At 39.0% G+C, this 14,006-nt stretch overlaps 1 protein-coding gene across 1 annotated transcript; it reads left to right on the top strand.

Moving 5' to 3' along the window:
- Positions 1-1,584: 1,584 nt before the first annotated feature.
- On the top strand, positions 1,585-9,457 carry LOC113334925 (endonuclease 4 homolog). Its single transcript, XM_026581148.1, has 6 exons — positions 1,585-1,683; positions 2,340-2,667; positions 5,766-5,868; positions 8,471-8,495; positions 8,682-8,844; positions 9,351-9,457. The coding sequence occupies exons 1-6, from the start codon at positions 1,585-1,587 to the stop codon at positions 9,455-9,457; spliced, it is 825 nt and encodes a 274-aa protein (XP_026436933.1).
- The last annotated feature ends 4,549 nt before the right edge of the window (positions 9,458-14,006 follow it).

Raw genomic sequence — 14,006 nt, 5'->3', positions numbered from 1 at the left:
CGGTCTTGCTCGTTTGAGCCTTCCCCAAAGCAATGCGGCCATCCCTCTTTGGGGCCGGCGTTTGGCAGGCGTTAGGGTATACCGTAGTGTTCGACCGGCTACGACATAGGCGGGACCACCAGTGAACATCACGGTGATTGCCTGCTCTTTTTAGGGTTCGTCTAAGCTAGTTAAATTATGCGGCCAACTTGCGTGGCCTCGATCGTTTCTGAGACTGACATGGACAGTTCAGATTTCCCTTAGGGAATTAAACATGCTCGATCGGGATAATATAAGCGCACCGACACAGGGTCTTCTTGGTTAGAGAATGGTACAACCTGTGGGTATTTCGTGCATACCTCACTATTGACACTTGGAGATTCGTGTTACTCTGCTGAGAGTAAACACTCAGTCGTCATGCCGCACCAATAACGAGAGTCCTGCTGAGAACAACACATGAAATACAAGGCAACTCATGCAATAATTAATAATGCTATAAATACACGGAATATTTGGGATTGTTGCTACATGCACCATTCTGGGTGAATTTTGTATATTTATTGAATTGCTTCAAATAAATAAAGCGAGAGGTTTTCTGCGCTCATCGCTTATCAAATGGCTTTACCCTTTGCAGGATGTCAGCACATTATTTTTGGTTTTACAAGTTTAGCCCTGAACTAAAATCCACCATCAACACCTTCATACTGAGTTGTACTCCTGGTTACTTAATATCATTAATACATGGAAAGTTTCTGGTGGAGGAATATAACATCGATAGAGCAGATCGACAAATGGTTAATCAGTGTGTCCCGGATGTTCGGAAGAGAAAGCCATTAGTCGACCAACTTAAAGCTTCTTTAGATTGTACGCATTTGAATGGGCGTGAATATCTGTACCCTTGCTCTGACCGAGTTGCCTACGCAACTCCAGGTTACATAACTTTCTGGCATCAGCAACTTGAGCATTTACATGAATGGTTGTTCAAACCCTGGTACAAGAGCCTCCTTCTGTTGAGATGATTTCCGTTCGACCAAGATTGAAGTATCCCTCCAGTGGTGATAAAAGAAAAGTACTTCTAGGATGTTCACAAGTAAGTATTCTTCTCATGACTTCTATAGAGACATGATAATCGTATCTTAATTATTTCATTAATTTTACCATAGGATGATCGTGTAGTGAGGTCTCGGATCGATGTAGACTTCACGTAAATAGAAGAAAGCCCTCGGGGAGGAGAACCCATAAGTAAAGGTTATAGGATGTTACCAAATAGTGTACAGTCCCCAGTTGTTTCTTTGGTGAGTTGTCAATGCTTCTTCCATCATGAATTTTTCTTGTCTGGGTAATTAGTATCACAAAATAAATATTTGTTAATTTGCTTCAGTATTTTGCTCCGTAGAGCATCAATGGTCTCCATTTTTTCCTGGAAAAGTAATTCCCGAACCCAGTGTCGGTGAAGAAGAAACCCATGTACGTATCTCTTTTGTGCAAGCGATCATGGTATTTATTTGAATGAAATAATAATAATTGTTGTTGATGTATCCGGGAGGAGATTATCATGGATAAAAAAATATTGATGATAAACATTCTCCCTTGGAAAATGATGAGATGGAGAATCTTCAAAACCCAGAACCGAATGGAGGTAATAATGCTACTAATGGTGATTCCGGCAACATTAATCCTTCGAACGGCTTAGAGACTCCTCAAGTAAGTGTTATTCCCGTATTTTCTTCATAGAAGTATGAAATTTATGATTTGTGGATAAATGAATGAGAACCCATATGAATGAATGAAATTTTTTAGCGGAATACGTCGTCAGAAAATTCAGAATTCAGTCTTTTAGCAAAAACGTTGTAGAATCTTCGTCCGATGTCGGATTTTCGCGATGTACCCATGTTTTTTCATCCTCAGAAAATTTCCAAGCTTTAGTGAAGAAGCTTTTTGAGTTTTGAGCATGTTTAGGGGTCGAAATTTATGAAACAGTAAACTTCCAGGAAGTTTTCAAAAAAAATTCAACTGTCATGTTGTTCGATGTTTCAACCACATCTTTTTACTCGTTTATCCATTTTCTCTGAATTTTGTATATTGTTGTAAAAAACATCCATATGAAGAGAATGACATATGACTCAACCTTATATTCCTCACCAATTGTTCCCAGTTTGTCGTCTTATACAGGGCAGTGTAAAATCTCCTCAGATGAGTTTGTTGCAAAACGCCTTTTTATGACTTTTACACTATTTGCTCATGTATTGAATGCATAAGGAAGAAATTTAATTATGTTAGATCACTTACATTCTGAATTTAATGATTGCTTTTGATTTCCATGCTTGGAGCGTCTTAATCCCGTGTAATCTTCATATTAGGTGCCAAATGTTGAAGTGGAGAATAATGGAGCCAATAATGATTCGAACAATGTGACGAATCAAGATGATGATGTTAGTATTTCCAAATCTCAGGGTCATGAGAATGTTTCTACTGAAGTTTTTGAGGAGAATGATGCTCAAGTCGTCATTACTTCAGAGACGAAAGAAACCGGGCTAGGAATAGAAGAAACTATGATAGAAGAAACTGCTCCTGCTCCATCGATAGAAGAAATTACTCCAGAGATAGGAGAAGCCACTCCGATATCCGAGACTCGCATGGTGGTGCATAAATATTCTACTGCAGGGATTGCTTTCGTTCCTCCATTTGGTGAGTCACTCATGTATCATGAACTAGTTGGTGGATTTAGCGTTCCTACAATATATGCCGACATATATGAGGAATTATGAAAGAGATATAGTGATATTTTCGTTACCAAAGAACCCAAACGAAGTTACTTCTTGACAATGCAAGTGGTAGATATATTACGGGTTATAGACGATATACTAACCATAGATAAAAGTTACTTCTAGATGTACTCTTTAATTGGGAGTGAAACTTGAAGAATTCTGAGGAACTGGGTTTCAATGTGGGATGGCTTCGTGAGAAAATTGAATCCATTAAAGAAGTTGTCGAGAAGAATGTACCCCTGACAAGTGACGCTATGATAGAGAAGGAGGCTAAGATCGCTCAGTTGATTGAAGAACTGGAGTTGGAGAAAGAAGCCTTGCGAGACTTGAAGATTGCAAATGAGCAAAAATCTTTCTTTGTTGATTTCCTTTAGTTTCCCTTCCATAATCTCTTGAACTCTGAACTTCTGAGAGATGCGAGATTTTATTTGGTTTTGATTTTTTTTTGATTGGGTTTGGATAAGTAAGTGATTGAGGATTTTGTTTTGGATATGATAGCTATTTTCTTTTAAGCAAATGAACTTTGATTAATCACTGAATTCAAATACGGAATGCAAGTGTTGCATACATTTTGGAAGAATTGAAAATACAGGTAAGAAAATCCTAGAAATCCAAACTTCAGCAGCCTTGGAATTTGTGTGAATGTCGAACGCCTCAAACGCCGAATGTCTCAGACGTCAAAGGCTTTGATCCAATTCTCGTGTATTATTCCCACTCTTGTCTTGCCATCCATATTGATCAATTTGTAATATCCACCAACCACTGATTTAGCGACCATGAAAGGTCCTTCCCAGTTAGAGTTCTTTGCAGAATGAATATTGCGCTTAGTTTCTTTGAGAACTTGTTTTCCTTATGAAACTTGTTAGGATTGATTACTCTTGCTCTGACGATCTTCTGTTGGTTCGGCATTCCTCTCATAATGGGATTCCACGCTCGTGCGGCCATTCAAACTTTCTGATCTTGTGGTATATATGGACACTCGTGCAACATTACAGGAGGATATCCAAGATACTCTTCGTTGTACTTGTTCATCATCTCAGCGACAAATTTTTCAGTGAGATGCTCAGTTTGAAGAGGTTCCACATTCAACCATTTAGTAAAATATTGTTGAGGCGAGACTACCCACTCATAACATTTGGTAATAGCTAGGTTGTGAGCAAGATTGAGTCCCCGGACCAGGGAAGCATGTTTGAAAGTTAATAATATGGACGCATGAGGAGGAATAAGACTTGCCTTAGTGCGGAACCTTTTGACAAATGCATGCGCATTTTATTCAGTTTTTTGTGTTATCTCCATCAGGCTTTAACTTCCTCCAGGTGTTCGAACGATGGAGCATCCTATATTTCTTCTGAGTCAGAGCTTTCTTCAACAGTGAAATGTGCAATTGAAGGTGTTGTAGTTACCTTTTCAGCATGGATCCACGTCCGTCCGAGGATCATGTCATATTCAGAATCTTCCCTGATTATGTGAAACTTGATTTCCTCTCAAGTTGAACCAATTTTCATTTTGAGAACGATATATCCATACGCATCCCTGGGTATTCCTTCGTGATCTCTGACTGAGATAGGAGCATGAGTGGCTTCTTATCGAGTGATGACTGCATCTCTGAGAGTCTTCAAAGGATTAATATTGATAGATGTGCCAACATCGACCAACGCTCTCTTGAATTCATTTTATTTGAGATTGTCCGTGGTAAGAAGTACCCGGTCATACATCTCTTTGTCAGTAACCGGAGGCTCAGGTAGCGTTTCTGGAATGGACAGACGTTTCCCGGCCATTATATGACTCAAAGCTGCGAACATGTTTTTCCTTTGGACCTTTGACAAATAAATCAATTCATAGATGTGTCTGATCAACGATTGAACTGCTTCTTTGACTGGTTGTTCAGAGAGTGTAAAGGTTCTAACTGGGAGAGGATTCTTGTGTACTCCTTCAGTCCCCAGTTCTCCTGAATCTTCCTTCTTTTTGAATATGCGTTTCAAAATTCTGCAACTTGTTGGATGATTGACAAACCTATGAAAGCGGTAGTAGCGCGGATTCTCCATTTCTTCTTATGTTGTCTCTCTCCTAACAGGAGGTAGTTTGATCGCATCCTCTCGGATCCAGACTTCCAATAGTTCGATCGCCTCTTCAATGGGAAAATGAAAGTCTGGTTCTACCTGGTCGTTGTACTGACGTTGAGTCGGTGCTTGTGCATTTAGGGTTTAGTTGTCCTTCCTTAATGCTTTTGTAGGATGGTATGCTGGAGGAACGTTCTTATGATGTTGCGCCTCAACTTTCCTCTTGGTTCCTTCAGCAATATTCATGGAAGGTTGGAGATTGTACTGTTTGTTGATCAGGCGCCTGGCACTGCCTTGAGTTTCTCGTGGTTCCTCTACTTTTGTAGCTCTTGTTCTTTCCAGTAAGGCCGAAGCAGTGGTTGCTGACCGTTTGGCTGCTTCATGAAGCTCTGACTGTTTGGCTGATCATAAACATTTTCGTTGGTGCACAAGTCCACCAGCTGTCGTTCAGTGACATTCGGGTCACGATAATCCAGAGCTTGGATTCTGAATCTTTTCACATAGTCATTCGGATGTTCATTGTTCTTCTGAGACATTCTTCCTAAATCAGAGAGAGTAATCTGCTCTGAGATAAAGAAATATTTCCGGTAGAAAGCATTAACCATTTCTCTCCAACTAGTGATGCTCCCCGGTGCGATGTTATTGTACCATGTATATGCTCGGCTTGTCAGAGACTTTGAGAATTCCTTCAAACGGACGACATAGTTGTGTTTATGCTCTCCTAATGCTTTCAGGAATTGAGAAACATGTTCTCTGGCATTCCATGTTCCGTTGTAAAGTGTGAACATTGGATAAGTATAGCCCTTCGGGAGAGGAATTCTCTGTGTAGCAACATGGTACGGGCGTTGGTGGCGGTGAACATATGATGTCTTGTCTTTTCCTCGAGCCTCCAAAAAGCATTTCGGGTCTTCACGAGTGATGAAACCTGTGGATTCCTTTGTTGGTGTGTTATCTGCAGCTTTGCAGACTTCATCATCATCTACCACGTGGATTGGGGAGATTTCGGGATCAGCAACCGGAGATGTTTCTTTAGCTTTTCCTTTGTCTGTGCGAGTTTTGAGGTAAGTACACAACTCTTTCTGTGTTGCAGCCATGTCAATCTGATTCTTTGCAAGAGTCTCTTGCACCTTCATCAGATCAACTATGGTAGACGGGTTTTCCATGATGTTGATGGTGGATTTTCGATAAAGGTTAAAATCGTAAAATCATAATACTGCATGTTTCTGACCCGGCTTCAGGAACGCATGTGAAGATTCATATTTTACGATCCGTGAACCGTTTCACTATCTCTGATCTAGAGAACATTCCTCTCAGAGCCGTGATGAACATGTTTCTCAAAACGCCTCCCCGGCTGAGCGTTCGATGCTCCACATTTCATCATGACCTCTATGTAGAATCAAATAATTGGGCGGTTCTCTAGACATAATTGTTTGTTAGAGAGCTTAACGCCTTCAGGACGTCGATGCTGCAAGTTGTTCCCTGACTACATAGAGAGACCCACCTCTACATAGAATAATGATTGAGCGGTTCTCTAGACATAATTGTTTGTTAGAGGGCTTAACGCCTTCAGGACGTCGACGATGCGCATTTTTCAATGACTATGTAGAGAGACCGTGTATAGATTTAGGCGGCTCTCTAGACATAATTGTTTGTTAGAGGGCTTAAGGCTTTCAGGACGTCGACGATGCACGTTGTTCCCTGACTATGCACCCTTCAGAACGAGTATGATGCTTCAACTATATCATATCTCGATTCTACAAATAGATTGATTCTACCGTGACATTCATCCACTGAATTCCTAGAAAATAATCTATTATATCTTACTACTCCATTCCTGAAATCCCCGACTGGATTCATGGATTAGTAATAGATGACTATTTTATCTCATTGCTCCGTTCCTTGAATTCCCCGACTGGATTTATGGATTTGTAATAGATGCACAATTCATAATTATTACTCTGTTTCATGAATCATTCTCCACTAAATTTCATGAATTAGTAATAATTACTCAACAATCGGGCATTTGGACTATCACCGAGTAAGCCCCAAGAAAATGGTGCAAGTGTACTCAACAATGATGCACGAACGAGCACCCGGATGCACGAACGAGCATTTAAAAATATGGACAAACGGGGAATACTACACAAAATAGGAGAGAGAAAATAATAATAAAAAAATAAGAGAGGCGCCTAGGGACCAGGCCCACCGGCCGGACGGTCATGACGCAGTGGCAGGTCCCCCACGCCTTTTCCTTTATTTTTTTCTTATTTTATTATTTTATTTTCATGGTCTCATGAAGACTCCTTCATTCGAGCAACTTTCCTTGTTTGAGCAAAACTCACGGTTTCTCCATATTTTCCTTCGACGAAAAATAATAAAAATAAAGGAAAGTGTCATGGAACCCGGGCTACCTAGCAGGCCGGTCATGCCCTAGCCATGGTCGTTCCCACACTTTGGAATCCCTTGTTTTCACAATTATTATTTCCCTCATCTCATGAAACTCTTTCGTTTGAGCAAAAACCCTGGTTTTCCCATATTTTCTCAAATATTGCTCAAACCATGAAAAAACCAAAAAGTCAAATGGTCACATGACCAACTAGGATATTCACGAAAAAATATTAAAATATTATTATTTTAATATTCTCAAAATATTTATCAAACGAGCAAAGTTCTACTTGCTCATTCGAGCAAAATCAAGAATTTCAGTCAAAGATCAAACTCTTCTAAAAATCCAAAATATTGCTTTAACGCACACCAGAAAATACCAAAATTCTCAAAAATGAGAAACGAACATCATGGTGGCAATGGCATGCTTTCTTGACATACCAAGGCCGGCCCTAAGGCTTGCAAGGAGCCGGTCCCATACATCTTTATAATTCTGACCTAATTTTCTAATTGGGTCTAAACTCTTTCCAACCACCTAATTTTCTAATTGGGTCTAAACTCTTTCCAACCAACTTGGAATTTGCTCAAACAACCATCAGCTGGTCCCACGACCACCATGGGCCGATCTCATGCCCTCTTGGTCGGTCCCTCACCTCTTTATACATGTGTATCTTCCTTTCCCCGAGAACTAGTAATCCTCAATACGAATTGAGGATAGAATCCTATATTAAGAAGGATTCCTTGTTTAGGATAAATTCCTAGTTTAAAAAGGAGTATTGTTTTGAGCAGTATTCTTAGTTTAGGTAATATACCTAGAAAGGGAATTAGTCCTACAAAAGGAAATAGATTCCTAAGAGGTTTGGGAAACCAAACCAAGCCTATAAATAGGGATGTTTAGCTCATAACTAAACACATCCAGTTAGTATGTTCTTGATATTGACGCACCTAGACACAGATACTAGGCAGAGAAAATCTAGGAGAAGCTTGGAACAATACTTGTGCAAGCTAGCAAACAATTTAAGGTTGATCCACTGTTTAGAGAGATTGTGAGCGTAACAAAGAGAGAATTGTAATTGTTTTCTTGTTCATAATCTAGAGAATATATTTTCTTCGAATTACTACTTGTGTTCTGTTTTCTAAGTTTCTCGTCTATTATTATCCTAAATTCCGCCTTTATAGTAATAGCTACCAAGGTACAGAGATCAATACGTATCAAGTTGGCATCACGAGCAAGGTTAGTTTCTAGGGTAGATCCTTGTGGTTTATGGTTTTCACTAGATCTCTATACATAAAGATTGGTGAGGTACTCGAGAAGTTAGAGGACGTTAAGAAAACAATGGGATCAAGGATGACAAAGTCAGATGATGATCCTAAGGAAGGCGACCCACAAACTATGGAATAAAAGGTGGTTACGCTGCAAACAGACATGAAGTCTATTCAAGTTACCCTTCAAGAGCTGAGTGAATGTATTCGTTCTCATATACTTAAGACGAAGACGAAGAAAAACATTACACCTACACCTGAAGATTCGGAAGAAGATGATTCGGAAGAAGACGATTCAGAAAAAGAAGAAGAAAAAGAGGAAAAAGATGAGGATGAATATAAGAAGAAAAGTGAGCTTCTTAAAAGTTCTACATCAACTAAACCTCATGGTAAGAATCTGAAAATTGATTTTCGTGTTGATATTCCACTTTATGATGGGAGTGTCGATGTAGAAAAATTGGACGATTGGATTGAACGTCTAGAGACGTATTTTTCTTTCTTTGAATATGGTTCAAAGGAAAAGATTGCTTTCGCGTCATTGAAGCTACAAAATCATGCTCTAACCTGGTGAAAGCTTATCAAAGACAAAACCTAGGTAAGGGAGAATTGTCGTGGAAAAGATTCAAGGCAGTTGTATGGAAACAATTTTATCTGGTTGGCTACCTTGAGGACAGATGGTTCAAGTGGTACAACTTGAAGCAATCATACAACCAAACCATACAAGAATATACTTCTGAATTTCAGAATCAAGCTATGGTTTTCGATTTACACTTGGAAGATCATGTTATATATATGAAGTATATTTCCGGGTTCCATGAGTATATATGGAAGGACTTGAAGATGTTTTCGGTGGATACTATCTCCGAATCAATTATAAAAGCTAATGTCATTGAAGGAAAGCTTAAGAAAACTGATGTTGAGGATAACATCAAGGTAAAGTCAGGAAATTTCGTCGCTAAAGGAGATGAAATGAGAAAAGAGAAAGGGAAGTCTAACGACTGATAAGGTTTAGTTTGTAATCATTGCAAAACAATAGGGCATTTTGTTGATAAGTGTTGGATGAAGTATCCTAATCTAAAACCAAAAGGGTTACAGAAACAAGAAGCCATGATGGAAACACTAGTCACACAAGTTCCAAAAGAAGTCCAAGGACTAACATAACCTAATCAAAATCTCTCTCTAATGGCAGGAGGCGTGGAAGAACTTACAAAAGACGATCCTATGGAACGATTCTTCACGGTTAAGATGCAGGTTAAGACAACACTAATAGATGTTGTTATTGACCCGGGAAGTCAGACGAATTTACTTTCATATTCTTTGGTACAGAAGTTGGGTTTGAAGACTTTCAAACATCCGAAACCCTATCCTTTAGGGTGGCTTCAAAAGGAAGGTGGTCTACAGGTTGCAGAGCAGTACACGTTTAAGTTTGCTTTTGATGAGTCATACATTGATGAGGTTACATGCGACGTGGTTCCATTGGATGTTTGTCAAGTTGTACTTGGTAGTCCTTACTTATGGGATCGAGATGCGGTTTTACATAGGAGGGAGCAGAAGTATACCCTTGCCAAAGATGGGAGAACTTTTGTAATACGAGCTATTGACTCTCTTCTTGAGGGAGTAAGCTTGATTACATCCACTCAGGCTAAACGGTTGGTGAATTCTAGTACAAAATTCATTCTCCTTGTGACCCGTTCTCTTGATGAGAAGCCGAGTAGATTTAGTTTGGAATACATTACCAAACAACAAGAAGAAGACCTAAGAAGGTTAAGTATGTTTGAACCACCATTACTAGATGATGATGGAGATGACAAGATGATCTTGCCACATGTGGAAGACTTGTGGGTTGATAGAGAAGAACCACTCGAGGAGTATTTCATTACGGAGCGAAGAGTGACTAAGACAAGACAAGAAGATAATGACGCTTTTCTAATTGTAAGTCAAAGTCAAGTTCCCAGCGAAGAGAAATGGTTAAGCAGGGTGAAAGGAACTCACGAGTTCCCTAACCTACAAATATAACTTTCACAAGAGTTCAAGTTCTTGAGGGGGGCGCATGATACATGTGTATCTTCCTTTCCCCGGGAACTAGTAATCCTCAAGACGAATTGAGGATAGAATCATATATTAAGAAGGATTACTTGTTTAGAATAAATTCCTAGTTTAGGAAGGAGTATTTTTTTGAGCAGTATTCTTAGTTTAGGTAATATACTTAGAAAGGGAATTAGTCCTACAAAAGGAAATAGATTCCTAAGAGGTTTGGGAAACCAAACCAAGCCTATAAATAGGGATGTTTAGCTGATAACTAAACACATTTAGTTAGTGTGTTCTTGATATTGACGCAAATAGACACAGATACTAGGCAGAGAAAACTTAGGAGAAGCTTGGAACAATACTTGTGCAAGCTAGTAAACAGTTTAAGGTTGATCCACTGTTTAGAGAGATTGTGAGCGTAACTAAGAGAGAATTGTAATTGTTTTCTTGTTCATAATCTAGAGAAGATATTTTCTTCGAATTACTACTTGTGTTCTGTTTTCTAAGTTTCTCGTCTATTATTATTCTAAATCCCGCCTTTATAGTAATAACTACCAAGGTACAGAGATCAATACGTATTACCTCTCTATAATTAGGTTTTATTACCTAATGCTCAGACGAGCACTATTTTAATAAATGATTAAACCAGCATTTAATCATCCTCTCACCAACTGGTCAACAAAGGACTTTGATGCATGCTCACACGGTCACTTGGGCACTACATGGTCGTCAATCATCCTATGTAGGCACTCCCTCCTTCACTTAGTGGCCTATTTTCAATAAATCGTCAATTGATGAACAATTACAAAACTAGGGTTTCGAACAAATGCTCTGCAAATCATGATTTTGAGCAATTTCAAACACTAATAAATTTATGTTGACCCAGCAATCAACATCTGGATTAATTATATATTCCCTCCGTTCCATTTTAGATGAATGTTTAGGGTTATTTTTTTTGTTCCACATTACTTGATTGTTTTCATATTTTTCCCACAAAACTACCAACAATACCCTCACAATTTGCCTTGGAACCATAAGTTTATTTTTAAACACACTAATAGTAATTAATGTTTGAAGACTTTTCTCAAGGGCACAGATAGAATTTTTTATATCTCTCTCCATTTCTTAATCTGCGTGAAAACTCTTAAAACATCATCTAAATTGGAACGGGGGGAGTAATATTTGGTAGGCTACCAATATTTTAATTAATATCTTATTGGTCTCACGTTACCAATAATTCATTGAATGATAAATACTTTCTCAGTTGATCGAATATTGATCCAACTATCAATATTCAATAATTTATCGAATTGAGCAATACTTGATCAGTTGCTCGAATATTGATCCAACTATCAATATTCAGTAATTTATTGAATTGAGTAATACTTGTTCAGTTGCTCGAATATTGATCCAACTATCAATACTCAATAATTTTTCGAATGAACAATACTCGCTCAAATGCATATTGATGTAACTATCAATATTATTCCATTCAACTCAATATTCAACAATTCATCGAATTTACACTATTTTCTCAGACGAGCAATATCAACATCATTCAAGAACTATACGTCTGACATGTTCAATCCATGAATCACTGAGCATTCATCAATCATGCTAAATCCAACAAAACTTAGACTCACTATCTAATCAAGACAACGACTGACTAATCAAATACACATCTGCTTTGCAGGCTCCACGTTCAATCACGTCACATTGGGGATATCAATTAGGGTTTTGGTATGGCGGCCTACAACACGTGTGTTCATACACGATGAGAAATGTGAGTAAGTCGTGCAAGCGGTTGAAGGATTTGGAAAAGTAGTGGTGGACGATCAACCAAGTCTCCACACGACATGGAACTGATTTTACCACGATCTCCCGCTTTCCCACTTTTTCACTCAAGAAATCGCCACACTTACTGGGATCAATGTGTCCGCTAGTCTGAAAATATAAATAAGTCCAAAATCTATGACTGAAGGAAAAAAAAAAAAACAATTCTCTCGATCGAAACTTATTCACAGAACTCAGCATTCAGCAGTTCGTCAATTTGCAGAAACACACAACACATCCACAATTCTTGATCATCATTGATCCCACACAATTCTCAGCTTCCCTCCTACAGATCAACCCATCTCCCTCTTTGTGACCGAATTGACTCTGAAACTTCATTGACTTGGTTTAGGCCGGAGGCCTACAGATTTATCTCTCGAACAAAGTACTCCCGTGCAGTGCATCTGTTTAAGGTTAAGCAGTTTCCTCGATTGAGGAGTCTCGTCTGCACGGTCGTCTCTTCACTTCCCTAAAAACCAGCAAATCGTTTTTCCCCACTTACACCTAATTTCTTCAGGAAAACGGCCAAAGAGAGGATGGTCTCCAATGTTGGTTTGAGGAGGAGTGGTATCACCAGCACCGTTGTTGGAAGCTGGAATAGTTTCTGGAGTACCATCATTGTTGCCAGTGCTAGAATTTTTTGTGTTAGGATTTGTAACTGAACCTGACCTAAGATTAACCATTTTGATGAATTAAGATTGCAACCGAGAGATTAATCTCCCACTGTGATCGTCAATCTGTTGATGGGGAAAAACGATTTGATGGGTTTTCAGGAAGTGGGGAGACGACCGTGCGGACGGAGACTCCTCAAACAAGAAAACTTCCTAACCTCAAACAGATGCATTGCACGGGAGTGCTTTGAGTTCGATAGATCAATCTGTAAGACTCTGGCCTAAACCAAGAAATGGTCATTCCAGAGTCAATTCAGCCACAAAGAGGTAAGAGGGTTGATCTGTAGGAGGGAAGCTGAGAAGTGTGTGAGATCAATGGTTATCAAGGATCGTGAATGTATTGTAGGTTTCTGCAAATGAACTGCTGGGTTCTAATAAGTTTGAATTTTGCTCAATTGAGAGAGATTGTTGCTCACAAGATGATTCTTGGTTAGACGATAGTTGTTGTCTGTTTGTTACCCGTTTTCATCGATCGTGGATTCAGATACTTATTCATATTGCTAGAATGTAGACACATTTATCTCTAGTAAGTGTGATGGTTGCTCGAGTGAAAGAGAGGGAAAGTGAAAATCTTGGTTAAACCAGTTCTAGGTCGTGCGGAGACTTGGTTGATTGTCCATCCACTACTTTGCTAACTCCCTTAACTGCTTGCACGACTTACTCACATTTCTCATCGTGTATGAACACACGTGCCGTAGGCCACCAGACCAAAACCCTAATTAATATCTCCCCATGTGACATGAATGATGTCTCATGATTTGTGGAGTCTGCAAGGCAGACGCGTATTTAATTACTCAGTTGTTTACTTGATTAGACGATGAATCTAAATATTGTTGAGTCGAGAATGATTGCCAAATGCTATATAATTCATAGATTGAACATGTCTGCTGGGACATATGCATAGTTCTCGAATGTATGTTGATAATTGAATCAACATGATGAATATTGATAGCCTGAGCAAATATTGCTCGTATGATGAATTGTTGAATATTGATAGTTGAATCAATATTCCTTGTCTG

Source organism: Papaver somniferum, unplaced genomic scaffold (assembly GCF_003573695.1).
Source record: "Papaver somniferum cultivar HN1 unplaced genomic scaffold, ASM357369v1 unplaced-scaffold_137, whole genome shotgun sequence".
Classification (NCBI taxonomy): domain Eukaryota; kingdom Viridiplantae; phylum Streptophyta; class Magnoliopsida; order Ranunculales; family Papaveraceae; genus Papaver; species Papaver somniferum.
This window is presented reverse-complemented; position numbering and strand designations above follow the sequence as displayed.